Consider the following 26,261-nt stretch of genomic DNA (forward strand, 5'->3'; position numbering starts at 1 on the left):
GATATATACACATATATATATATATATACACACATATATATATATATATATACACATATATATATATATATACACATATATATATATATATACACATATATATCTGTGTGTGATTTTGCAGATATGTATTTATGAAATTTTGTTTGTGTGTGTATGTTTCTTATTTTTTAGTATAAGGGGTGGGTATTTATAAGATTTGCTTCTGCCCTCACCCTTTCGGCCATGCAGGACCTTTGTAAAGTTGCTTTGTTATTAGTTTTTTGTTTTTGTTGTTGAATTGTGTGTTGAAAAAACTCATTCATTCAATATAATTGTAAATATGTTAAAAAAAAAATACATGGATGACAACAGGAACATGAAAACACTTATTTCCATTGTGGTCCATTTAAAAAAAAAAAAATCAAATGACAAAATAAAAGCAGAAATAAAATAATAATAATAATAATAATAATAATAATAATAGTGTGTATATAACAAGAACCTAAATTTATAAATACATTAAGACAATAAATTAACATTTAAAAAATGACATAATTAACAGGAAATAAAAGGGATGAGTTCTTCTAAAAACTGTTGAGGTTTAAGGTTGTAAAAACACTCTGGACTCACACACCAATCCCACTTTGCATAATTCATTACCACCCTTGAAAAATGTCATCTACCTATATACAAATGATCAAGGAACCAGTGCCACATTCCTAAAAACGCTTACTCACTACACAATGATATGACGTGATCAGGCTTTAATTAAAGAATGTGTGTGTGTGTGTGTAAATGTGTACGTGCACTCCAGTATGTGTTTCTGCTTGCAGGTATTTATTTGCCCATTTTGCAAATGGAAGCACACTTCTGTACAATCCTAGAGAAACATGCATTTACAACCCCTGGCAAAAATTATGGAATCACCGGCCTCGGAGGATGTTCATTCAGTTGTTTAATTTTGCAGAAAAAAAGCAGATTACAGACATGACACAAAACTAAAGTCATTTTTTCCACTGCTTGGCCTAAAAAAGTAACTGTTACTGACTGCCACAATCTTTTTTTCTTGATTTCTTATAGTGTTTCTTAAAGCCAGAAAGTTGCCATTTGAAATGACTTTAGTTTTGTGTCATGTCTGTGATCTGCTTTTTTTCTACAAAATTAAACAACTGAATGAACATCCTCTGAGGCCGGTGATTCCATAATTTTTGCCAGGGGTTGTATATTGTATCACGGTGTAGTAAGCTGCTGGCTTAAAACTTAGGTGTACCTTTGTCTGGCATATCGACCCTCTCTGCTGGGCTGGTACTCCCAGAACAGGCCTGGATCTGTTTTGGTTCTACCTGGACCTTCAGGAGCTCCAGAGCTTCGGCTAATTCATCACGGGTCCTGAGGAGACACAACCTACATCAGTGGCTGAGACACAACTGAGAAGCAGCAGAACACAGGCATGGGTGAAAGCACCTGAAAATTTGACTTAACATTTTCTGCGAATGGACGGCCGAGTGCCCTGCCCCCACTGAAAATTTTGGAATTCTAGAAGCTCTGAAATGCAATCTGGGGCTATTCCAGACAAACTGCAGTGAGTCCAACACCCATTTTGGTGAGAAAAAAACCAACTTCCCTTATTCAAAATAACTCCTCTAATAGTATTCTGCCATTACTAGGATGCAGAAGTTTTCTAGCTTGGAAGATAATTCTGGAGGAACTCACTAAAGAAATTAACAAATTGAAAATATGGTTTGACCGAAACAAATGGTCATTAAACTTAAATAAAACAAAACTAATGTTATATGGGAACTGCAGAAGGAATGAACAATTACAAATACAGACAGATGGGGACAGCTTGAAAGGGTTAATGAAAATAAATTCCTTGGGGCAATAATACAGAAGTAGATGTCAAACAAAGTCAGTGTCCTTTGGATTCTATGACATATGTTACCCTGTTACATGATAAGTAAGAATAAAAGGTGATGCAAACTGCTCCTTGTGTCTCAGTTCTGTGTTATTTGGTTGCTGTGTCTATTTTACATTTTGTCCTGGGATGGAAAATATGCAGACAATGGCCAAAAGTCTGCAAGTTGTGGTCAGTTGTAACAAAAAGATGTGGCAACACACAGCAGCTGATGCTTGTTAACGTGACCAGTAGATTTGTTAACATTTTTCCACACTCTGACTCCACAGAGTTTGGACAAGATGGTAGTATTTTTTGTTTCTCATCTACAGTAGTGTTCAGAATAATAGTAGTGCTATGTGACTAAAAGATTAATCCATGTTTTGAGTATATTTCTTATTGTTACATGGGAAACAAGGTACCAGTAGATTCAGTAGATTCTCACAAATCCAACAAGACCAAGCATTCATGATATGTACACTCTTAAGGCTATGAAATTGGGCTATTAGTAAAAAAAAAAAGTAGAAAACGGGGTGTTCACAATGTTAGTGTGGCATTCAGTCAGTGAGTTCGTCAATTTTGTGGAACAAACAGGTGTGAATCAGGTGTCCCCTATAAAGCCAGCACCTGTTGAACATGCTTTTCTCTTTGAAAGCCTGAGGAAAATGGAACGTTCAAGACATTGTTCAGAAGAACAGCGTAGTTTGATTAAAAAGTTGATTGGAGAGGGGAAAACTTATACGCAGGTGCAAAAAATTATAGGCTGTTCATCTACAATGATCTCCAATGCTTTAAAATGGATAGAAGAATCACCAGAATGGCAAAGGCTCACCCATTGATCAGCTCCAGGATGATCAAAGACAGTCTGGAGTTACCTGTAAATGCTGTGACAGTTAGAAGACGCCTGTGTGAAGCTAATTTATTTGCAAGAATCCCCCGCAAAGCCCCTCTGTTAAATAAAAGACATGTGCAGAAGAGGTTACAATTTGCCAAAGAACACATCAACTGGCCTAAAGAGAAATGGAGGAATATTTTGTGGACTGATGAGAGTAAAATTGTTCTATTTGGGTCCAAGGGCCGCAGACAGTTTGTGAGACAACCCCCAAACTCTGAATTCAAGCCACAGCTCACAGTGAAGACAGTGAAGCATGGTGGTGCAAGCATCATGATATGGGCATGATATGGCAAGACAATGACCCCAAGCACACTAGTAAACGAGCAAAATCTTGGTTCCAAACCAACAAAATTAATGCCTCGCAGATGTGAAGAAATCATGAAAAACTGTGGTTATACAACTAAATACTAGTTTAGTGATTCACAGGATTGCTAAAAAAGCAGTTTGAACATAACAGTTTTGAGTTTGTAGCGTCAACAGCAGATGCTACTATTGTGAACACCCCCTTTTCTACTTTTTTTTTTTTTTTCCCCCTAATAGCCCAATTTCATAACCTTAACAGTGTGCATATCATGAATGCTTGGTCTTGTTGGATTTGTGAGAATCTACTGAATCTACTGGTACCTTGTTTCCCATGTAACAATAAGAAATATACTCAAAACCTGGATTAATCTTTTTAGTCACATAGCACTACTATTATTCTGAACACTACTGTAGATGCGAAAATCAGTTGGAAACCACACACATATATATATATATATATATATATATATATATATATATATATATATATATATATATATATATATATATATATATATATATATATATATATATACACAAATATATACAAACCAAAATATCAAGACGCATTTCAGTGTTAAACAAAGCAAAACATGTTCTGGATCACAAATCATTTCACATCCCAAACTGTTTCATTGTCTTACTGCATTTCAACTGTGTAGACATCTGATTCTGGAGCAATAACTACACGAGTTCAATAAAACCACTAACTATTCTTCAAGACCATACTCACTCGCTCTTCCTAAAGTCAAATATATTAAATTAACAGACAGTACAATTCCAAACAGCACAGATCTTGTACAAAGCACACACACAAAAAAAGAAACTTTCACCGAAAACATACAGAAATTGTTCAGGGATCAAGAGGAGGGATATCAATTAAGAGGGAAAAACAACCTTTAAAATAAATAAAATCTGTACAAAAAAGATTCTGCATTTCATTTTGTGAGGTGAGACCGTGGAGTCACTAGGTGTTCACAGGAAACCGTTATTTATTTTTATATAAAGGCTGAGTGGATCGTTGTCATTTGATTGGTGGGTTGTATGTCACGAGACATGGATTATTCGTCCCATCTGCCGTTGTGTTTCATTGACCGTGCAATTCTGGTGCCACACGAAATGTGCTATTGCACGCGCTGACCATCGCACACGCTCACACTACCAGGAGTGGTGTTTATCTAAACATAGCGGAGTTTTTTTTGCTGGCAGACGACGATTTGAAGGAGCTAATTGACGGTGCTAATTCTTCTAACACACACACACACACAAAAAACAAATCCACTATGCTGTAAGCCGTCTGGAGGCATGTAGAGCTGTTAGGATGAAAAGCTGGACTAATTTCTGATGTGATTTTTCGCTGGACTGAGGAAGTACACAAAGTCAGTGCACAACACCATGGACTACATCGTTGCTATTCTGGCCTCTAATTTAAAGTTAGTGCTGGACTGTTAAGCACCAGTGGAACACCAAAATGTAAGCCCCCCTTCTGTTGTTTATAAATTAATAAAATATCAAATGACAAGGATCTATTTTAGCCATTATATAAAACAAATAATGAATGTTTTTCCATTCTTTCAATGGTTCGAGTAGTTCATGAGGTGAAAGCTGTAATGTACCATTCAAAGAGGCGAAGCCGGATTGAATGGCACCATTAATATTCATTATTTGTATATTATATAACGGCTGAGTGGATCCTTGTCATTTGATTGGTGCTTTGTATGTCACATGACATGGATTATTAGTCCTATTTCTGTTGCATTGCATTTAGAGTGCAAATTTGGTTCCATACATTTGGTACCATTGTACTCTGCGCGCGCACGCACACACACAAAACAAATCCACTGCACTGTCTGGAGGTTATTAGCATGAATCAGAATGAAACAGCTTGATGGAGATGCTGATTCTCTTTTCCAACTGGACTTGGCACCTGCTCATAGCGCCAAAAAAACAAAACAAAACAAAAAAAAAAAACAAACAGCCACAACAACAACAACAAAAAACTAGGTCTGCTTTGCTGACCATGGTATTACTGTACTTGACTGGTCTCATAGACAATATCCCAGAGTACCTATAAGGTACTGTCAAGAAGAAGATGAGAGACACCACACCCAATACAGTGGAGCTGAAGGCCACTTTCAAAGCAACCTGGGCTTCATAACACCTTAGCAGTACCACAGTTGGCTCACCAACATGTCACGCTGTGTGGATGTTATAATTCATTCAAAAGGAGCCCCAACCAAGTATTGATTGAACAAATGAACATACTTTTCAGAAGTTCAAATTTTTCGTTTTATAAATCCTTTTGTTGGATTGATCTAATGAAATATTCAAATATTTTGAGATGTGCATTTTCTGTTTTTTTTTTTTGTTTGTTTTGGAGCTGTAGGATGTAATTATCAGACTTAGAATTGCTAGAAACATTTTAGTTTCTATGTAATGAGTCTAAAATATATAAAATTAGAATTTCTGAAATATGTGACAAAATATATTGAACTTTTTTTGACATGCACCTGTACATTTGTGCATTACAATCTATATGCATTAACTCAGAACAGCTAAGCTACAAGAAATTCATGAAGACTGGAAAAGACTTAAAGGTATTTCAAAAACCACAGCTAAAGCTTGTAGAATATTTTGAAAATCATGGTAAAATATCAATAACATACCTTATAGTAAAAAAGGCACTTATATTCTTGTGTAATTTCCTGTAAATCCATTCAAAGCCACAATGTCCTTTTTTCCAATGAAAGAAAGTCTAGATTAATAACAAAAAAGTCACATAATCTTGTCTAAAATCCTGTTTGAACTGCACAATGTTCATTTTCCAGGGGGAGAAAAATTCTTACTGTGTTTCCTGATGATGCAAGATACAATTCGCTTTTCTTGTTTCTTTTATCTTTCAGATGTGTTCATGAAGCCAGTGCCAATTCCACGGATTCTTCTCCGTCTTTCTCGCCATCTTCCCTCTGTCTGATGTCGCTCTGTGACACAGGCATGCTGCAAAATTCTTCTTTTAAAAACTTGAGAGCTCTAAAAGTTTGCGATGTCCACATGCTACATTTAGCTTAAGCATCTTGCAACAGCCACAAAGCGTCGCCGCAGCAACCAACCAGTCCCGCTTTATGACAACTGTCGTAACAGCCACACTTTGAGTGGCATTTTTCTCCACGAAGTTACACAGATCCGAGAATACAGATTTGTATCTGTAACACACAGACCAGTGTCCGCGGACTTATAAAACCTGCACGATGTCGTAAAAAAAGAACGCTTTGTGATGGGCATTTTAAAAACTCAGTGACGATCACAATTAAAGAGTACAACACTGACCCCCACCCCCCATGATGAAATCTGCAGAATTCCTCGGATCTGCGTGGTTTTCACAGCCCTGCTATACTGTAGAGTCTGTCACCGTCGCACATGCATGGATTACTGTACGCAGTCTGATCTTGACTTTAAACCAGGGTACTACCTGACGATGCACTTCCAGGTTGACCCATCCAGATCGTCCTGCTCCTCAGTGTACAGCCTCACGTTGTGCTGCTGGTCCAGCTGAAGCCAGTACATCAGACCCTGCCGATCTCGACCTATTGGCTGCAGGCGCATCATCTCTGGGTCCTCCTCATTAATTGCTAACTTGAACTTGGGGTTCTCATCAAACTGACACTCGCAGAGATACTGCAGCATAAACAGAATAAAGGAGATGGAGAGAGGAACAGAAAGATGATAAAGATGTTTGAACTTTTCGCTGTTCTTCACTTAAAAAAAAAAAAAAAAAAAAAAAAAAAAAAAAAACTGTCAGCAGATGTGACATACTTTGAGGATCTCTGATTTGCATTCCATGGACATCTCTTGGTAGCCCTTCTGTTCTAGCTCCCATGCCCAAGTGGTGTTTAACTCCTGGCAAACCTGGAGACAAAAGTTAAAGAGAAAAAAAAAAAGAAAAGAAAAAAAAAAACAAAAACAAAAAACACAACAACACAGTCACTCAATAAACCAAGCTTGAATTGGCTCGACATGCAAAGTGGAGCTCCTCTGGAACGCTTACCTTAGCCAAGTATTTTTCCCAGCGGTCAGCAGTGACAGATCTTCCAATTTTTCTGAGCAGCTTCACATGAAGCTCCACAAGATGTCTGGAAACTGAAAAACACAAAATAATAATTAGTGTTTTGCACAGGATTTTGTGATACTATAGTAGGTGGATCACAGATCCTTTTCGAGCATTCTCTGCAGAAGGAACTTCTGTTCATATTGAAACATAAATGCGTAAACCTAGTGTATTCCGAGAGCGAAATGAAGAGGATACAATTATGGGGAACCCCGTGTTCTTGTAAACAATTGTGTGCTCTAGTCATAATTTAATCATAAACACACTGTCTGTATAGATATTAATGATGGCACAGCAACACATGGTACAGTTAATGAAAGTTGAACACAATTTATACATGTTCGAAACACAAAACTGAAACATTGAAGTCATCAACAAAATCAAGTAAAAGTGGCTATCAGTGCTGAAGGTTTATTTCTTACAAAATAACAACTTAAAAATATATAACGCAATGCTAAAATACTCTTAGTCGTATGAGAACTGTGTTCTTTATGATTTGCAGTTCTTTAATTATTAAGATCCTATTGCCTTACGTACAATTTGTACATGTTCAATAAAGCCCCTCTATTAATCAATCAAAAACAATATTTACACTCGTTACTCAAACTCAGAACTGAACAGATTGAAACAGAATGTGACATTTTAACCTCTTAAAATAGGTTAAGGTTAGCCATCTTTTAACTTGTCCAAGGTCTGTGTCCCAAGAATGTTTCCTGTAAATTTGAAGACTCTGGGAGTAATAGGATTGGACTTATGCTTTTATTTTTGTGTCTAAGGAAGAGGCAAAGCTGTGTGCAAGACTGTCTTCCCCATTTTTTCCATGAATGCCTTTTTAATTTTTAGCACTATATATGCTTTATATGTTATAGCCCAACCAATATATCGGTATCAGCATTATTTTTGCCAATATGAAAGCTATTTTACAGAATAAACAATGGAGGGGGGGAAAAAAAAAAAACTTTGGCTGTTGAAAATTGTGACATTACATCATTTGCCCAGCAAAGGGCACTCTGTCAGCATTGTTTATAATACTGTCAAGCATGGCTGGGAACCCCTCACCCTTTTGGTCATATTAGACTGGTGGTTGGCTCTCACTGCGGTATTGTATCACTTCCTGTTCCGGAGCACAGCGGTGCTTTGCTGTTAGCTGTTTAATCTGCGTAGTTAGATTGATCTAGATAACGATTTGTTTCACAGTGTAATCTTCACGTGCCTTAATGGAGCAGCTCTCATTTCTAGAAATCTGGCCAATTTTATTAAACCCTCCAAACCGTGACTATCCAGGGTTGGGACCAGGAAGCAGAGTTGTAGTCTTACACACCTCTCTGCAGCTTCTCTCCCCCTGCCATCCCCCCAATACCCCATCCCCATGGAGATGGTGCCTGCTCCTAGACCACCAATAACCAGTAAAAATCTATTTAAGCATAAAAATTCAAAAAGAAAAAATAATATAGCACCTTCAACTGCACCACAGACTAAAACAGTTAAATGTAGTTTATTAAACATTAGGTCTCTCTCTAAGTCCCTGTTAGTAAATGATATAATAATTGATCAACATATTGATTTATTCTGCCTTACAGAAACCTGATTACAGCAGGATGAATATGTTAGTTTAAATGAGTCAACACCCCCAAGTCACACTAACTGTCAGAATGCTCGTAGCACGGGCCGAGGGGGAGGATTAGCAGCAATCTTCCACTCCAGCTTATTAATTAATCAAAAACCCAGACAGAGCTTTAATTCATTTGAAGGCTTGACTCTTAGTCTTGTCCATCCAAATTGGAAGTCCCAAAAAACAGTTTTATTTGTTGTTATCTATCGTCCACCTGGTCGTTACTGTGAGTTTCTCTGTGAATTTTCAGACCTTTTGTCTGACTTAGTGCTTAGCTCAGATAAGATAATTATAGTGGGCGATTTTAACATCCACATAGATGCTGAGAATGACAGCCTCAACACTGCATTTAATCTATTATTAGACTCAATTGGCTTCGCTCAAAATGTAAATGAGTCCACCCACCACTTTAACTATACTTTAGATCTTGTTCTGACTTATGGTATGGAAATTGAAGACTTAACAGTATTCCCTGAAAACCCCCTTCTGTCTGATCATTTCTTAATAACATTTACTTTAATGGACTACCCAGCAGTGGGGAATAAGTTTCATTACAGTAGAAGTCTTTCAGAAAGCGCTGTAACTAGGTTTAAGGATATGATTCCTTCTTTGTTATGTTCTCCAATGCCATGTACCAACACAGTGCAGAGTAGCTACCTAAACTCTGTGAGTGAGATAGATTATCTCGTCAATAGTTTTACATCCTCATTGAGCACAACTTTGGATGCTGTAGCTCCTCTGAAAAAGAGAGCCTTAAATCAGAAGTGCCTGACTCCGTGGTATAACTCACAAACTTGCAGCTTAAAGCAGATAACCGTAAGTTGGAGAGGAAATGGTATCTCACTAATTTAGAAGATCTTCACTTAGCCTGGAAAAAGAGTCTGTTGCTCTATAAAAAAGCCCTCCATAAAGCTAGGACATCTTACTACTCATCACTAATTGAAAAAAATAAGAACAACCCCAGGTCTCTTTTCAGCACTGTAGCCAGGCTGACAAAGAGTCAGAGCTCTATTGAGCCGAGTATTCCTTTAACTTTAACTAGTAATGACTTCATGAATTTCTTTGCTAATAAAATTTTAACTATTAGAGAAAAAATTACTCATAACCATCCCAAAGACATATCGTTATCTTTGGCTGCTTTCAATAATGCTGGTATTTGGTTAGACTCTTTCTCTCCAATTGTTCTGTCTGAGTTATTTTCATTAGTTACTTCCTCCAAACCATCAACATGTCTATTAGACCCCATTCCTACCAGGCTGCTCAAGGAAGCCCTACAATTAATTAATGCTTCAATCTTAAATATGATCAATATTTCTTTATTAGTTGGCTATGTACCACAGGCTTTTAAGGTGGCAGTAATTAAACCATTACTTAAAAAGCCATCACTTGACCCAGCTATCTTAGCTAATTATAGGCCAATCTCCAACCTTCTTTTTCTCTCAAAAATTCTTGAAAGGGTAGTTGTAAAACAGCTAACTGATCATCTGCAGAGGAATGGTTTATTTGAAGAGTTTCAGTCAGGTTTTAGAATTCATCATAGTACAGAAACAGCATTAGTGAAGGTTACAAATGATCTTCTTATGGCCTCAGACAGTGGACTCATCTCTGTGCTTGTCCTGTTAGACCTCAGTGCAGCTTTTGATACTGTTGACCATAAAATTTTATTACAGAGATTAGAGCATGCCATAGGTATTAAAGGCACTGCGCTGCAGTGGTTTGAATCATATTTATCTAATAGATTACAATTTGTTCATGTAAATGGGGAGTCTTCTTCACAGACTAAGGTTAATTATGGAGTTCCACAAGGTTCTGTGCTAGGACCAATTTTATTCACTTTATACATGCTTCCCTTAGGCAGTATTATTAAAAAGCATTGCTTAAATTTTCATTGTTACGCAGATGATACCCAGCTTTATCTATCCATGAAGCCAGAGGACACACACCAATTAGTTAAACTGCAGGAATGTCTTACAGACATAAAGACATGGATGACCTCTAATTTCCTGCTTTTAAATTCAGATAAAACTGAAGTTATTGTACTTGACCCCATAAATCTTAGAAACATGGTGTCTAACCAGATCCTTACTCTGGATGGCATTACCCTGACCTCTAGTTTTTGATCAGGATATGTCCTTCAATGCGCATATTAAGCAAATATGTAGGACTGCTTTTTTTGCATTTGCGCAATATCTCTAAAATTAGAAAGGTCTTGTCTCAGAGTGATGCTGAAAAACTAATTCATGCATTTATTTCCTCTAGGCTGGACTATTGTAATTCATTATTATCAGGTTGTCCTAAAAGTTCCCTGAAAAGCCTTCAGTTAATTCAAAATGCTGCAGCTAGCGTATTGACGGGGACTAGAAGGAGAGAGCATATTTCACCCATATTGGCCTCTCTACTTTTAAGATTAGGTTTTAAACTTTCCTTTTTGCTAAAGCTTATAGTTAGGGCTGGATCAGGTGACCCTGAACCATCCCTTAGTTATGCTGCTATAAACTTAGACTGCTGGGGGGTTCCCATGATGCACTGATTGTTTCTTTCCTTTTTGCTCTGTATGCACCACTCTGCTTTTAATCATTAGTGATTGATCTCTGCACTCTTCCACAGCATCTTCTTTTTCCTGATTCTCTCCCCTCAGCCCCAACCAGTCCCAGCAGAAGACTGCCCCTCCCTGAGCCTGGTTCTGCTGGAGGTTTCTTCCTGTTAAAAGGGATTTTTTTCCTTCCCACTGTCACCAAGTGCTTGCTCACAGGGGGTCGTTTTGACCGTTGGGGTTTTTCTGTAATTATTGTACGGCTTTTGCCTTACAATATAAAGCGCCTTGGGGCAACTGTTTGTTGTGATTTGGCGCTATATAAATAAAAATGACAAGAGACAGAGGCAGAATGACCAGTTGCAAATTATTTGCAATAAGAGTGGGCATTTTTACAGTGACAAGAGATGAATGGTCCATATCATCCAATCAATCCATATCATTTGGGCTCTCTTTATATGTTGACATTTTTAAAAAATCTGGTCAATTAAAAATGTTTTTAGGAAGAAAAATATTTGAATGAAAGTTTGAAAGTTATTCTTAGAATTTATGGTTCAGATTTAGTGGTAAATTAACCAAACTATAGCAGATTAATTTTAAAACATACAAACACACCCGCTTATCCAAGATTGGGTCGCGGGTCTGGAGCCTATCCCAGGAGTCACAGGGCGTGAGGCAGGGTTCACCCTGGACAGGATGCCAGTCTGTAGCAGAGCCACATATAGACAAACAAACACATTCACACCCACACACACACCTACTGACAATTTAAAGTTTGGATGTGGTAGGAAGCTGGAGCACCCAGAGAGAACTCACGCAAACATGGAGAACATGCAAACTCCACAAAGAAAGTCCACCGGTGGGAATCAATCCCATGACCTTGTCACTGTGAGGCAACAGTGCTCACCACTAATCCACCATGCTGCCCTAATTTATAAATAATTAAGCCTAATTTAAATAAAAACTTAGACAGACTTTAAAAAGATAATTAATTACAAAAGTAATCACTAGTTGCAGGCCTAAAAGTTTGCCGTACACAGTAAATTTTGCAGAGTAAAATATACTCTGCCGGGATAACATTTCATCCCTGTGCAAATAAAGTTAAATATACTCCATCACAGTGCCAAATCAACTCTATAAACAGTGTAAAATCAACTTCTTCATGCTGTGCATGACTCTTATTGGAGTAGAAATATCGCAATGGAAGTAATATACTACTTCTACTTTTTGCTTCTACTCCACTACATATCAGAGGTAAATGTTGTACATTTTACTGTACATTTATTGAGCAAGTTTAGTAACTTTACAGATTTAGTTTGATCTCCCCAATAACAGAATTCCTGGTAGTTTCCGCTGGGGCACAAGCGCTGTGTAAGTTTTTAATTAGGCTGGCTTACTTTAGCTTTTAGAATGTCCTAATGAAAGCAAATGGCTGATAACATGTAAATACTCTTAATTGAACCTTTATTTAACCAGGTTAGTCCCACTGAGATTGAGACCTCTTTTTCAAGGGAGACCTAGATAATTATAAAGTTTCCAATTCACCTAACCTGCGTGTCTTTAAGAGCAGAAATTTGTAACTTTCAAATGGGTGGTAACTTTCAAATGGGTGGTGTTATATCATGTGTAAGTAGGCCACTGAAGTTTTTTTCGGGGAAGATATATTGTCCAAACAGACAGAAATTACGTTTTTATCCAAAAACCCCTTCGGGTGGAAAATTACGGCCCTTTTTAGGGTAGGGGTTAAAGGGGCCAAAACTGTGACAGTCAAAATGTGAATTTTGACCTTTGAATATCTTTGTGCGCCCTCAGTAAGCCTCATTGATCTTAAGGTATATGAATGTATGGATGGAGTTCTCCCATTTGGCGTTATATTTTTCAAGGCTAACTGAGGGCACAGCCTATAGGTGGCGCTTCAAGTCACAACTATTAGCATTTTGGGCTAATTTGGGACCCTCCCAGGGCCTGCGCCCTGAATAAGCCTTGCTCATTTATGCATATTTGGACTCACTGGAACCCAAATTTGCATAAATGGCGGTGGCTTAGTTAGGGCGCTTTTGCATAGGTGGCGCTCTTTATGTTAAGAATGCAATATTTCTCGATTTTCATTTGGCCATATCTCGGTGTGCCCCCTATGGATTTCAGTAAAACTTGTTTTATTATGTTCCTCAGTCCGGTTGTTAAGTGCTGATGCAACGCATCACGTGACACATCTGTTTCCGGGTCCAAAGACCTCCAAGTTTACAATTAAAGTTACGTCTGTTTGATCCTTTTAAGGATCTAAAGTTTAAGTTTAGTTTGTGTTTACACTGTGCGCAAACCTCCGTCCCTCCCTTCTCCGCCTCCACCTCAGTTAACCGCATTCGTCTGGTTCTATGGTCAGAACACTTAATAAAACTTTTTTTCTTTTACTTTACATATTTTATTATGCACAGGTAAAATATACATGTCTGTTTGTTAATAAAAAATTATTTATTAAAATAAACAGGACGTTAAAGTGCAAACTTCACTTTCTCCCCGAACGACGAACAGGAAGCAATTGCAGCTCGCAGCAACTCCCATTGAAAATAACGGAGAAACAACCTGAGCGTCTGACATTTGTACATAAAACAAAACGCAGTAACAACATCTAAAAACCCAGTTAATATATCCAGGAGAGTTTTAGGCACAATATACAAAGAGTTCTATGTTGCAATGTTAATGCTGTTGTCCGTGTGCAACGGTGTAAGTGCAGCCTGATCAGATCATCTCAGTGCAGTTCTCAATGTTAATGACAGCACGCTTTTTTTGTTTGGAGCCGGAAGTTGAAAATCACATGATGCGTTAAGTCACACTTAACAACCGGATATCTCTGCTATTCATGATAAAGATATCAGGAAGGCTTTTTGCCTCATTAGCCCTTTACTTGCCTTAGTCTGACAAATACGGGGCCCACATGCCACGCCTGCTGCGGCCTTCACCCACTTTACCTCAATTCGGATGATGGAGTACTTCAACTTTAGTGCACATAAACAGTGTCAAATGTACATGTGTTGTCTTTAATTCTGATGTGTGCCATTATTATGGTAAACAAGTAATAATTGTGGATTAATTGCTGTATTCTGTCTGAGGTAAGCGGCATGTAAACGTAATTTCATTGTTGTTGCACTCGTGTAGTGACAATGACAATAAATCTCATCTCATATCACAATCAAGATCCACAAACAAAAGATGCCTATTTTCTCATAGTCGCCGCCACCAACCATTAGGGAGAATTACTTTAGTGATTCCAGAGCACTGAGCAAAGACAACTTATTCAAAATAAGAAATAATTCAAAGATAATAAACCTTGCCCTCTTTGCTGAAGTGCTACCAACCTGCCAGTTGAGCTGCCTATTGAAGTGTCAGAGAACTAACATTTTGTCTTTCTTGATTAACTGGAGTGTGATCTGGTGTGAACATTTTAGCACAAGGAGGGTTAATGAGGCAAAACGCCTCTTTAACCCTTTAATCCACAGGGGGCGCACCGAGATATGGCCAAATGAAAATCGCGAAATATCGCGTTCTTAACATAAAGAGCGCCACCTATGCAAAAGCACCCTAACTAAGCCACCGCCATTTATGCTAATTTGGAAAGAACTTGTCTCAGTGTATCCAAATATGCATAAATGAGCAAGGCTTACTCAGGGCGCAGGCCCTGGGAGGGTCCCAAATGTAGCCCAAAATGCCAAAGTTGTGACTTGAAGCGCCACCGATAGGCAGTGCCCTCAGTTAGCCTTGAAAAATCTAACGCTAAATAGGAGAACTCCATCCATATTCATATACCATAAGATCAATGAGGCTTACTGAGGGCACACAAAGAAATTCAAAGGTCAAAATTCACATTTTGACTATGTCACAGTTTTCCGCCCAAAGGGATTTTTGCATTAAAAAAAAAAAAAACCTAATTCTTGTCCGTTTGGACAATATATCTTCCCCGAAAAAAAACTTCAGTGGCTTAATGAAACATGTTATATCACCTCCTTCTATGAACCATTCCACAGTTACAGACTATGGCTCTTAAATGTGGGAGAAAACTGGAGCACCAGGAGGAAACCCACGCAAACACCGGGAGAACATGCAAACTCCACACAGAAAGGCCACAGGTGGGAATCGACCCTATGACCTTCTTGCTGTGAGGCAACATTGCTAGCCACTAATCCACTGTGCTGCCATTTAATTATGCTGTAAACATATCCAATAAAAAAATGTTTTATTATTATTATGAGTGAAAATCCACACAGTGCCTGCAGCCTGCTTCTATACACCTAAACAAGCACAGTGGTGAAAAGTAACTACTTGTCTGTTCAAATATGATGAACTGTGCTTTGACTGTACATACATTCACAATAGCATCTGCAGTGATGCGGTCGCTGTATCGGACCATCGTGGTGAAGAGAGAGCTGAGTAGGGGGGCAAAGCTCTCGATTTACCGATCGATCTACGTTCCGATCCTCACCTATGGTCATGAGATTTGGCTCATGACCGAAAGAACGAGATCGCGAGTACAAGCAGCCGAGATGAGTTTCCTCAGCAGGGTGGCTGGGCGCTCCCTTAGAGACAGGGTGAGGAGCTCGGTCACTTGGGAGGAGCTCGGAGTCGAGCCGCTGCTCCTCCACGTCAAAAGGAGTCAGTTGAGGTGGCTCGGGCATCTTTTCCGGATGCCCCCTGGACGCCTCGCTGGAGAGGTGTTCCAGGCACGTCCCACTGGGAGGAGGCCCCGGGGAAGACCCAGGACACGCTGGAGGGACTACATCTCTCGGCTGGCTTGGGAACGCCTTGGGGTTCCCCCAGAGGAGCTGGGGGAGGTGTGTGTGGATCGGGAGGTCTGGGCGGCTTTGCTTGAGCTGCTGCCCCCGCGACCCGACTCCAGATAAAGAGGAAGAAAATGGATGGATGGACATTCACAATACTGGCCACATTTTAGTTACATTTTTTTTACTGTAATTATAACATTTTTATACAAAGAATACATCGCTCTGGAAACTGAATAGGGATGGGTATAGGGAACTGGTTCTTTTCGGGTATCGTTAAGAAATAATTACATCCATCGACATCAATAGCCTTTTTGCTTAATGATTCCCTTATCGGATCTTCAGAGTGGCCGTTGTTTTTTTGTAGGAGGTTGTCAGGAAAATGATTATTTCTCTACATTGATTACAGACCCTACAGTGGGTCTGCCATTTCTGACGGTGCAGCTTTGCTTTGAACCTTGAATCAATGAAGCAGTGCTTCAATCTGCTGCTTCATTAGTTCTTTGTTTTATTTTGTTTCATCTTAATTTTTCCTCGCTAAAACCCTAAAGAGCATATGTCTGTGAGTAATATTTTAGGACTGAAACGATTAGTCCAGTAATTTGAATAATTCGATTACAAAAAAAATGTTTGAGGCAAATTCTGTGCCTTGAAGCTTCGTTTAACGTTGTAGTACATATGCCAGGCATGTGTGTGGCACTGTAATGTCCCCAGAAAAACAAACAGAAGAAGACTGGAGTAAGCGCTAATCAAATTAGCACAAAAGCTACAGCTTTCCAACGCGACAAACAGAGTGAAATAAAGCTTTTTAGGAAAAAGATGGTCCATGCTAATCATCTGAAATAGCTTACTGTGCATTTAAAGCGAAGCAGTGTATTTGTTTTTTTGTTTTGTTTTTTTAAACACAGTTTTGTCCGCTGTCCGCTCTATGCGTCGCAGCCGACTGCTGCCTCTCTCTGCCCGGTATGAGCGGCTCAGCACTGCCCTCACAGCTCCGTCCCGGCCACAGACAGAAGAAATCCACTCTTTCTTCTGTGTTTTGCTTAGACTCGCAATGAGTGTTTTGCTTTTTAATTTTCACTTTTTTGTGCAACACAAAATGCTTCACAAACACAGGAACTCAAATAAAATAATAATAATAATAATAATAATAAAGTGACTGCGAGGCTGCATGTTCAGCCTCCAGCTTAAAATGAAATGCATTGGCTGAATCGCAGAGAGTGTGTTAAAAAGAAATTCATGCAGGGACCCAGTCCACCACCTTAATAAATGAATAAATAAATAAGATTAAATTTTACAAGTTGGGGAAAACAAAAAACAGAAAGCCACAACCCACTGCCATTTCAGCAAAATGTCAAGACTTTGGCCCGACTTTGGCTGAACTCCTGACACCAGGAAAGATCCAAAACTTGTAAAGATGTGAAAAAATATAAATAAATACCCAGGAAAACAGAAAGGGATACACTAAATTTGACAATCTCCATGATGACAGAGTGACACTGTGCCATTACTTAGGGAGAGCCCTGGACTGTTAATGTTTTAAAATGCAAAAGTACTTTTTATCCGATTACTCGCCAGAATAATCGATAGAATACTCGATTACTAAAATAATCGATAGCTGCAGCCCTATAATATTTACCTTTTTATGTTAAACCGACCTGTTACGGTCTTCTGAAACAGTTGATCAATGTATTTTATAACTTAAAAACAGGACCAATGCCAACACCTTAGCATGTCTATGGTGTTTTCAATGTTAAAGTTAACATTAAGCAGTTCACAACTCAGCACGTTTGTGTGCATTTGTTTTCTGTATAATTAATGGCTCTGTGTTCTGTGTAATTTTTTTTATTTATATATACTCAACAAAAATATAAATGCAACACTTTTGGTTTTGCTCCCATTTTGTATGAGAAGAACTCAAAGATCTAAAACTTTTCCCACATACACAATATCACCATTTCTCTCAAATATTGTTCACAAACCAGTCTAAATCTGTGATAGTGAGCACTTCTCCTTTGCTGAGATAATCCATCCCACCTCACAGGTGTGCCATACCAAGATGCTGATTAGACACCATGATTAGTGCACAGGTGTGCCTTAGACTGCCCACAATAAAAGGCCACTCTGAAAGGTGCAGTTTTGTTTTATTGGGAGGGGATACCAGTCAGTATCTGGTGTGACCACCATTTGCCTCATGCAGTGCAACACATCTCCTTCGCATCATCCGTGAAGAGAACACCTCTCCAACGTGCCAAACGGCAGCAAATGTGAGCATTTGCCCACTCAAATCGGTTACGACGACGAACTGGAGTCAGGTCGAGACCCCGATGAGGACGACGAGCATGCAGATGAGCTTCCCTGAGACAGTTTCTGACAGTTTGTGCAGAAATTCTTTGGTTATGCAAACCGATTGTTCCAGCAGCTGTCCGAGTGGCTGGTCTCAGATGATCTTGGAGGTGAACATGCTGGATGTGGAGGTCCTGGGCTGGTGTGGTTACACGTGGTCTGCGGTTGTGAGGCTGGTTGGATGTACTGCCAAATTCTCTGAAACGCCTTTGGAGACGGCTTATGGTAGAGAAATGAACATTCAATACACGAGCAACAGCTCTGGTTGACATTCCTGCTGTCAGCATGCCAATTGCACGCTCCCTCAAATCTTGCGACATCTGTGGCATTGTGCTGTGTGATAAAACTGCACCTTTCAGAGTGGCCTTTTATTGTGGGCAGTCTAAGGCACACCTGTGCACTAATCATGGTGTCTAATCAGCATCTTGATATGGCACACCTGTGAGGTGGGATGGATTATCTCAGCAAAGGAGAAGTGCTCACTATCACAGATTTAGACTGGTTTGTCAACAATATTTGAGGGAAATGGTGATATTGTGTATGTGGAAAAAGTTTTAGATCTTTGAGTTCATCTCATACAAAATGGGAGCAAAACCAAAAGTGTTGCGTTTATATTTTTGTTGAGTGTATTAATAATAATAGCAACAACAATAATAATAATAATGAATAATAATGCTACAATACAATTTTAGAGAAAGAGACAAAAAGAACCCGATAAAACAAAACAGAAAAGATATAACCAACTAACAATGAACATAAATAAATGTAAATAACTGATTCCTGTGAACACGTAGTGACTCTTACACTGCCACTTCATCCCTGTTTTACTTAAGTTTAATGACATTTTTGTTTCAGTCAAAGCATATTTTCAATTTGTTAATTTCTTCATTGATTTCCTCCAGAACTATCTGCCAAACTAGAAAACTGCAAAATCCTTGTAAGAGCAGAATACTACTGGAATGAATTTGAATAAGGAAAGTTGTTTTTTTTCCCCCCTCACTAAATAGATGCTGCACTCACTGCAGTTTATTGTCTGGAATAGTCCCAGATTGCATTTCAGAGCTTCTAGAATTAAAAGATTTTTGTGTGGGTGGTGTTGGGGGTAATTTTGGGTTTCAGCTTTTTTGTTTTTCACCACTTTCATGCACATTACTGGGACAAACTGGGACTCCTGTCATGTTGCGAGAAAGAAACGAGAATTGTCCTCTGTTCTGTTCACACACCTCCAAACGCTGTGCGGCTCTCTGCCAAGTCAAGTAAGAACGATAGAGTCCAGTCAGAATTAATAACTTCAAAGTGAGACACCGTTTAAATCAAATGACACCTCTTTCCAAATATTGTATAATACAAACAAACCACAATCGATCAAAATGTTTTTTTTCCTCCCAAAATGAGACGTCCTGCGCTGACGTGCAGCAGCCAGCTGAGCTCAGCTCAGAAGTATGGAGAGACAATCATGCCAAAATGCTTTTGACAAAATTTACAGATTTTATTTATTTTTATTTATGTCCAAAGATCCAGTGACCAATTTAAAATGTTGTTGACATAGAAAACCTGTAAAGCCAATTTTAGGACACAGAAAATTCACAAGAGGTATCGATAAGGAAATCTGATCGATAATGGCATAAAATCTTAACAATACCCATCCCTACCATTGAATTAAAATTAAATAAAAATAACTAACCTAAAATACTTTTAGGAAAAGAAAATGCTTGGGTTCTAACAATAGCTAAAAACCTTCACAGTCACACTTTCATACTGAAACACTGGGTGACACTTCACGATACAGACTGTTTGTGTTCCAGCAGCTGTGGAAATGGCCAAACACTAATAACAAACACTGATATTTATGCATCCAGTCATGAATTAAAATTGGTCACACAAGAAAATTAATTTTGAAAGTTCTGTGCACGGGACACATCACATACATACTTTTTGCTGTTATTTTGCAGGTTTATTAATAAACTTTAAATCTTTTGGATTTTGTGCAACCAAAGAGGACTCAAATGTAATGAGAAGAGCAAATAAGAAGGAAAAATCTATGTAACTTAATAACTGCACAATGTTGTGAATCTGACATGCACATTTTCTACAAGACCAAGATTAATCAAACTGCTTCTTTAAAATGTCACAGCATGTCAATTATCATGACACCTATGAAAACACAGACAAATATGTAGTTTTGGCCAACACTTCAAATTTAGAAGGGCTGGATGAAAAGATCTGCATCCTTGCTTGCCTCTACTGGTGGTTGGCTCTCACTGCGGTATTGTATCACTTCCTGTTCCGGAGCACAGCGGTGTTTTTCTGTATCTGTTAGCTGTTTAATCTGCGCAGTTAGATTGATCTAGTTATCTAGATTACGATTTGTTTCCCAGTGTAATCTTCACGTGCCTTAACTAAAGCACTCCTTCTGCTGAATCACCTCTAAATTATTTACACATTATTCACTTTGCGTGTTTTTAGGAATCCGCTAGCTTAGCGTAGCTACTAGCTCTTAGCCGATTTAGCATGGCGGCTTCTCCTGTCTCTCCCGCACTTTTCTGCTCTGGGTGTGAAATGTTTAGTTATTCCTCGGCCTCCTTTAGCAGTAACGGTACTTGTAATAAGTGTAGCTTATTCGTAGCTTTGGAGGCCAGGCTGGACGAATTGGAGACTCGGCTCCGCACCGTGGAAAATTCTACAGCTAGCCAGACCCCTGTAGTCGGTGCGGACCAAGGTACCTTAGCCGCCGTTAGTTACCCCCTGGCAGATCCCGAGCAGCCGGGAAAGCAGGCTGACTGGGTGACTGTGAGGAGGAAGCGTAGCCCTAAACAGAAGCCCCGTGTACACCGCCAACCCGTTCACATCTCTAACCGTTTTTCCCCACTCGACGACACACCCGCCGAGGATCAAACTCTGGTTATTGGCGACTCTGTTTTGCGAAATATGAAGTTAGCGACACCAGCAACCATAGTCAATTGTCTTCCGGGGGCCAGAGCAGGCGACATTGAAGGAAATTTGAAACTGCTGGCTAAGGTTAAGCGTTACTTACTTAAAAAGCCATCACTTGACCCAGCTATCTTAGCTAATTATAGGCGATCTCCAACCTTCCTTTTCTCTCAAAAATTCTTGAAAGGGTAGTTGTAAAACAGCTAACTGATCATCTGCAGAGGAATGTTCTATTTGAAGAGTTTCAGTCAGGTTTTAGAATTCATCATAGTACAGAAACAGCATTAGTGAAGGTTACAAATGATCTTCTTATGGCCTCGGACAGTGGACTCATCTCTGTGCTTGTTCTGTTAGACCTCAGTGCTGCTTTTGATACTGTTGACCATAAAATTTTATTACAGAGATTAGAGCATGCCATAGGTATTAAAGGCACTGCGCTGCGGTCGTTTGAATCATATTTGTCTAATAGATTACAATTTGTTCATGTAAATGGGGAATCTTCTTCACAGACTAAAGTTAATTATGGAGTTCCACAAGGTTCTGTGCTAGGACCAATTTTATTCACTTTATACATGCTTCCCTTAGGCAGTATTATTAGACGGTATTGCTTAAATTTTCATTGTTACGCAGATGATACCCAGCTTTATCTATCCATGAAGCCAGAGGACACACACCAATTAGCTAAACTGCAGGATTGTCTTACAGACATAAACACATGGATGACCTCTAATTTCCTGCTTTTAAACTCAGATAAAACTGAAGTTATTGTACTTGGCCCCACAAATCTTAGAAACATGGTGTCTAACCAGATCCTTACTCTGGATGGCATTACCCTGACCTCTAGTAATACTGTGAGAAATCTTGGAGTCATTTTTGATCAGGATATGTCATTCAAAGCGCATATTAAACAAATATGTAGGACTGCTTTTTTGCATTTACGCAATATCTCTAAAATCAGAAAGGTCTTGTCTCAGAGTGATGCTGAAAAACTAATTCATGCATTTATTTCCTCTAGGCTGGACTATTGTAATTCATTATTATCAGGTTGTCCTAAAAGTTCCCTAAAAAGCCTTCAGTTAATTCAAAATGCTGCAGCTAGAGTACTGACGGGGACTACAAGGAGAGAGCATATCTCACCCATATTGGCCTCTCTTCATTGGCTTCCTGTTAATTCTAGAATAGAATTTAAAATTCTTCTTCTTACTTATAAGGTTTTGAATAATCAGGTCCCATCTTATCTTAGGGACCTCGTAGTACCATATCACCCCAATAGAGCGCTTCGCTCTCAGACTGCAGGCTTACTTGTAGTTCCTAGGGTTTGTAAGAGTAGAATGGGAGGCAGAGCCTTCAGCTTTCAGGCTCCTCTCCTGTGGAACCAGCTCCCAATTCAGATCAGGGAGACAGACACCCTCTCTACTTTTAAGATTAGGCTTAAAACTTTCCTTTTTGCTAAAGCTTATAGTTAGGGCTGGATCAGGTGACCCTGAACCATCCCTTAGTTATGCTGCTATAGACGTAGACTGCTGGGGGGTTCCCATGATGCACTGTTTCTTTCTCTTTTTGCTCTGTATGCACCACTCTACATTTAATCATTAGTGATCGATCTCTGCTCCCCTCCACAGCATGTCTTTTTCCTGGTTCTCTCCCTCAGCCCCAACCAGTCCCAGCAGAAGACTGCCCCTCCCTGAGCCTGGTTCTGCTGGAGGTTTCTTCCTGTTAAAAGGGAGTTTTTCCTTCCCACTGTAGCCAAGCGCCTTGGGGCAACTGTTTGTTGTGATTTGGCGCTATATAAAAAAATTGATTGATTGATTGATCCTCCTAGATTATTTAAATAAGAAGCAAGATACTCACATGACTCCCACATCTGCATGAAGCCTGGAATATTCTCTATCAGACAGTATCATTACTTTTCCACATAGTCACCTTCCCTTTCCACACACTTATGCCAATGCAAGACAAGTTTTTGCATCCTGTCTGTGAAGAAATAAGGTGTCTTCTCTCACACACAGCTGCATGCACCTCTGAATTACTAGTCTAAGAATGTCCCTTTGGGTGTTCTTTTAAGGTGGGGAAAAAAAAGGAAAAATTCAAACACATTCTGCATTTACCGACTTGTGTGTGCGTGTGGATGAGCAATGCCGTACTACATCATTACGTCTTTTCCAGAAGGAAACAGCTTCAAGCATGTGAGCAGCTTCTGCAAAGTGTGCACATATCAGCTGGAGTTGAAAGTGTTGCCATGTGTCAAAAATTGTGTTAGAATTATCACAGTGCCCAAAAATGTCATCAAAACATCTCCAGCTGAAAGGACATCATTAATTTCTCAAACTCCTTAGCTACTTCTAGACTGTAATAACATCTACACAGGCTTCGCAGGACAACACTCGTTGATGAATGTCCACAAGTGCACAACCCTCCACCATGAAGAATTCAACAACAGCACGTCCATGTATGTTGCCATTTTAACAGAGGACTCTAGGCACATGTTATGTCGAAAGTGATTCTGTGCATGCCTCAGACTGCAGGCAAAAGGGTTGGGTATCGAAAACCAGTTCTTTTCGGGTATTGTTAAGAAATGATTCGATCCACCGACAACAACAGCCTTTTTGCTTAACGATTCCCTTATCGGTCCTTCAGAGCAGCCATTGTTTTTGAGGGTGTTCGTCAGGAAAATGATCATTTCTCTACGTTGCTTACAGACCCTGCAGCGTGACACCGCTTTAATGTATGAACCAATTAAGCAATGCTGCGATCCGCTGGCTCATTGGTTCTTTGATTCGCTGCTCTTTAGAAGCAGCAACCGCTTGGGATCTCAAAGCCATTAAAATATGTCAATCGTGTGTCACTTTTGTATGGATTAAAGTCACTAACTGGGACTCTTGTCTTGTTGCAGTCAAGAAACGAGAATCGTCGACCGTTCAATTGGCACAACTCCAAAGGCTGTGCCGCTCTCTGCCGAGACAGAGTCCAGTCGGAATTAATAACTTAAAAACGAATTGCCGCTTTAAATAAAATGACACCTCTTTCCAAACGCTGTAATACAGACAAACTACAATCGACTAAAATGTTTTTTCCTCCCAAAAAGAAATGTCCTGCATTCTTTATGAATTACATCCAGACGTGCAGCACAGCCAGCTGAGCTCAGCTCAGATGTATGGAAAGCCATTCATGCCAATAAGGTCTGAAAGGAAATGCTTTTGACAAAAACTACAGATTTTGTTTATTTCTATTAATGTCCAGAGATCAAGGATCCACCATGTAGAGTTAATTTTGTCCACAGTTTAAGGATCCAGTGACCAATTTCATTTTTATTTAGTTTAAGACTCAATAAAATGTTGCTGACATAGAAAACCTGTAAAGCCTACGTTTAGTACACAGAAAATTCACAAGAGGTATCGATAAGGAATCGGGTCGATAAACGGAATCGATATAGATAAAATCTTATTAATACCCATCCCTACATATGGTGCAGTGATAGTGAATAAATAAAGGATTAGCTATTATCATATGAGTTTCACTTTGATATCTTGCTTGTTATTGAAATAATGGCATTGAAGGCAGACTTTTTTGGCTGATCCTGGTAACAGTACATGTGGAAACTAACTTCCATACAGTTTAGCAAACAATGTGCCCTCTTCTAAAATCAAAAGGAGTCACATAGTTCACATAATACAGGAGATAAGTGTCAAATTCATAAGCAATCCACAAAATAAGTAAATATTCAAATAAAAACAATGGATTCATATTATAATGGATACTTATGATTAGCGTTAGTTTCTGTGTTAATGCGTGGGTTAGTTTTAGAATTAGTGTGTTTGTTTTGAGGTCAAAATTAGTTGGGATTAACGAATCGGACGGCACGGGGGATGTCACGTGACGTCAATTAGCCACTCGGAATTCATGTTTTGGGATAAATCTGCCGTGACTGTAGTCGGTGCCATTAGGAAAATTACGATAAAGAATAAGGGGAACCCTTGGTAACGAAAAACTATCTGACGCAGTTTACAAACTACGAGTATAGTGGATACGTTTCAGAATAATACCTATAATAAACACTCTAAAATACGGCAAATATGGGCCACGCTTCACAGAATAAACTAGTCTCCATCGTGCTAATCGTTAGCCACCGGCTACTTCCTACTGCGCGCCTGCGCAGACCGGACAGCCGTTTTACCAATAATAATTATTAAAAATCCAGCGTTTTCAGCTAATATCGCTCACAATTTCTACAGTCATCAAAGACGGACCGCAGGAGTGAAATAACGTTAGAGCGAACATGCTACACGCGGTACATCACGGTGCCACAGTGGGCCGAGTGCCTGCGAGACAAGGCCCGTGGGAAAAAAAAATCCACCTGACGGCTCCGGAGCAGCAGCTAGCTGCATCATGGCTAACCACGGCAGCAACTTTTCACATTCAGAGTATAAAAAACACACACAGGCAAACGCAACTCAGAGCCACGCAGACACGGGGTCCGTCTGGTCTAGACGACACACTCCGGAGTGTGGAAGCGTTTCATGTGGTGGAAACAGAAGTGGCAGAACGACGACGGTGGTCTTCAGTGGGAACCGGAGCACCGGGCCGAGCCAGGCAGCAGCTCTGCTCCCACAGACACACAAAACACACGCGACCACCATCACCTCGTCCTCCTGCTCCACCGCGGGCTTACCTCCGCTCGTGTCCCGCAGATACGTCTCCATCTGCACGAAGGTCATGTCCGGTAGGTCGAGCGCCGCTCCGTAACGCTCCAGAAACGAACAGACCACCGCGAAGCTGGGGCAGAGCGCCGGGCCAGAGCCGCTCGCCACCGCCGGAGCAGCCATCTTTCCAGGCGGACAGAAGCGGGAGGGGAGGGCCGCTGCTGCTGGGATGATGCTGCTCGAATGAATGG

General features: G+C 39.6%; 1 protein-coding gene across 1 annotated transcript in view; it reads right to left on the reverse strand.

The window, feature by feature from the left end:
- The window catches only part of rsf1a (remodeling and spacing factor 1a), a 63,155-nt gene extending 36,894 nt beyond the window's left edge, over positions 1-26,261 (reverse strand). Inside the window, exons 1-5 of the mRNA XM_034168626.1 lie at positions 26,040-26,261; positions 7,117-7,208; positions 6,885-6,977; positions 6,541-6,746; positions 1,250-1,368 (exon numbers count right to left, since the gene is read on the reverse strand). Coding sequence (XP_034024517.1) covers positions 1,250-1,368; positions 6,541-6,746; positions 6,885-6,977; positions 7,117-7,208; positions 26,040-26,193 — 664 coding nt within the window. The 5' untranslated portion in view covers positions 26,194-26,261. The remainder of the gene's footprint in view (positions 1-1,249; positions 1,369-6,540; positions 6,747-6,884; positions 6,978-7,116; positions 7,209-26,039) is intronic.

This window comes from Thalassophryne amazonica, chromosome 4, assembly GCF_902500255.1.
Source record: "Thalassophryne amazonica chromosome 4, fThaAma1.1, whole genome shotgun sequence".
NCBI lineage: Eukaryota > Metazoa > Chordata > Actinopteri > Batrachoidiformes > Batrachoididae > Thalassophryne > Thalassophryne amazonica.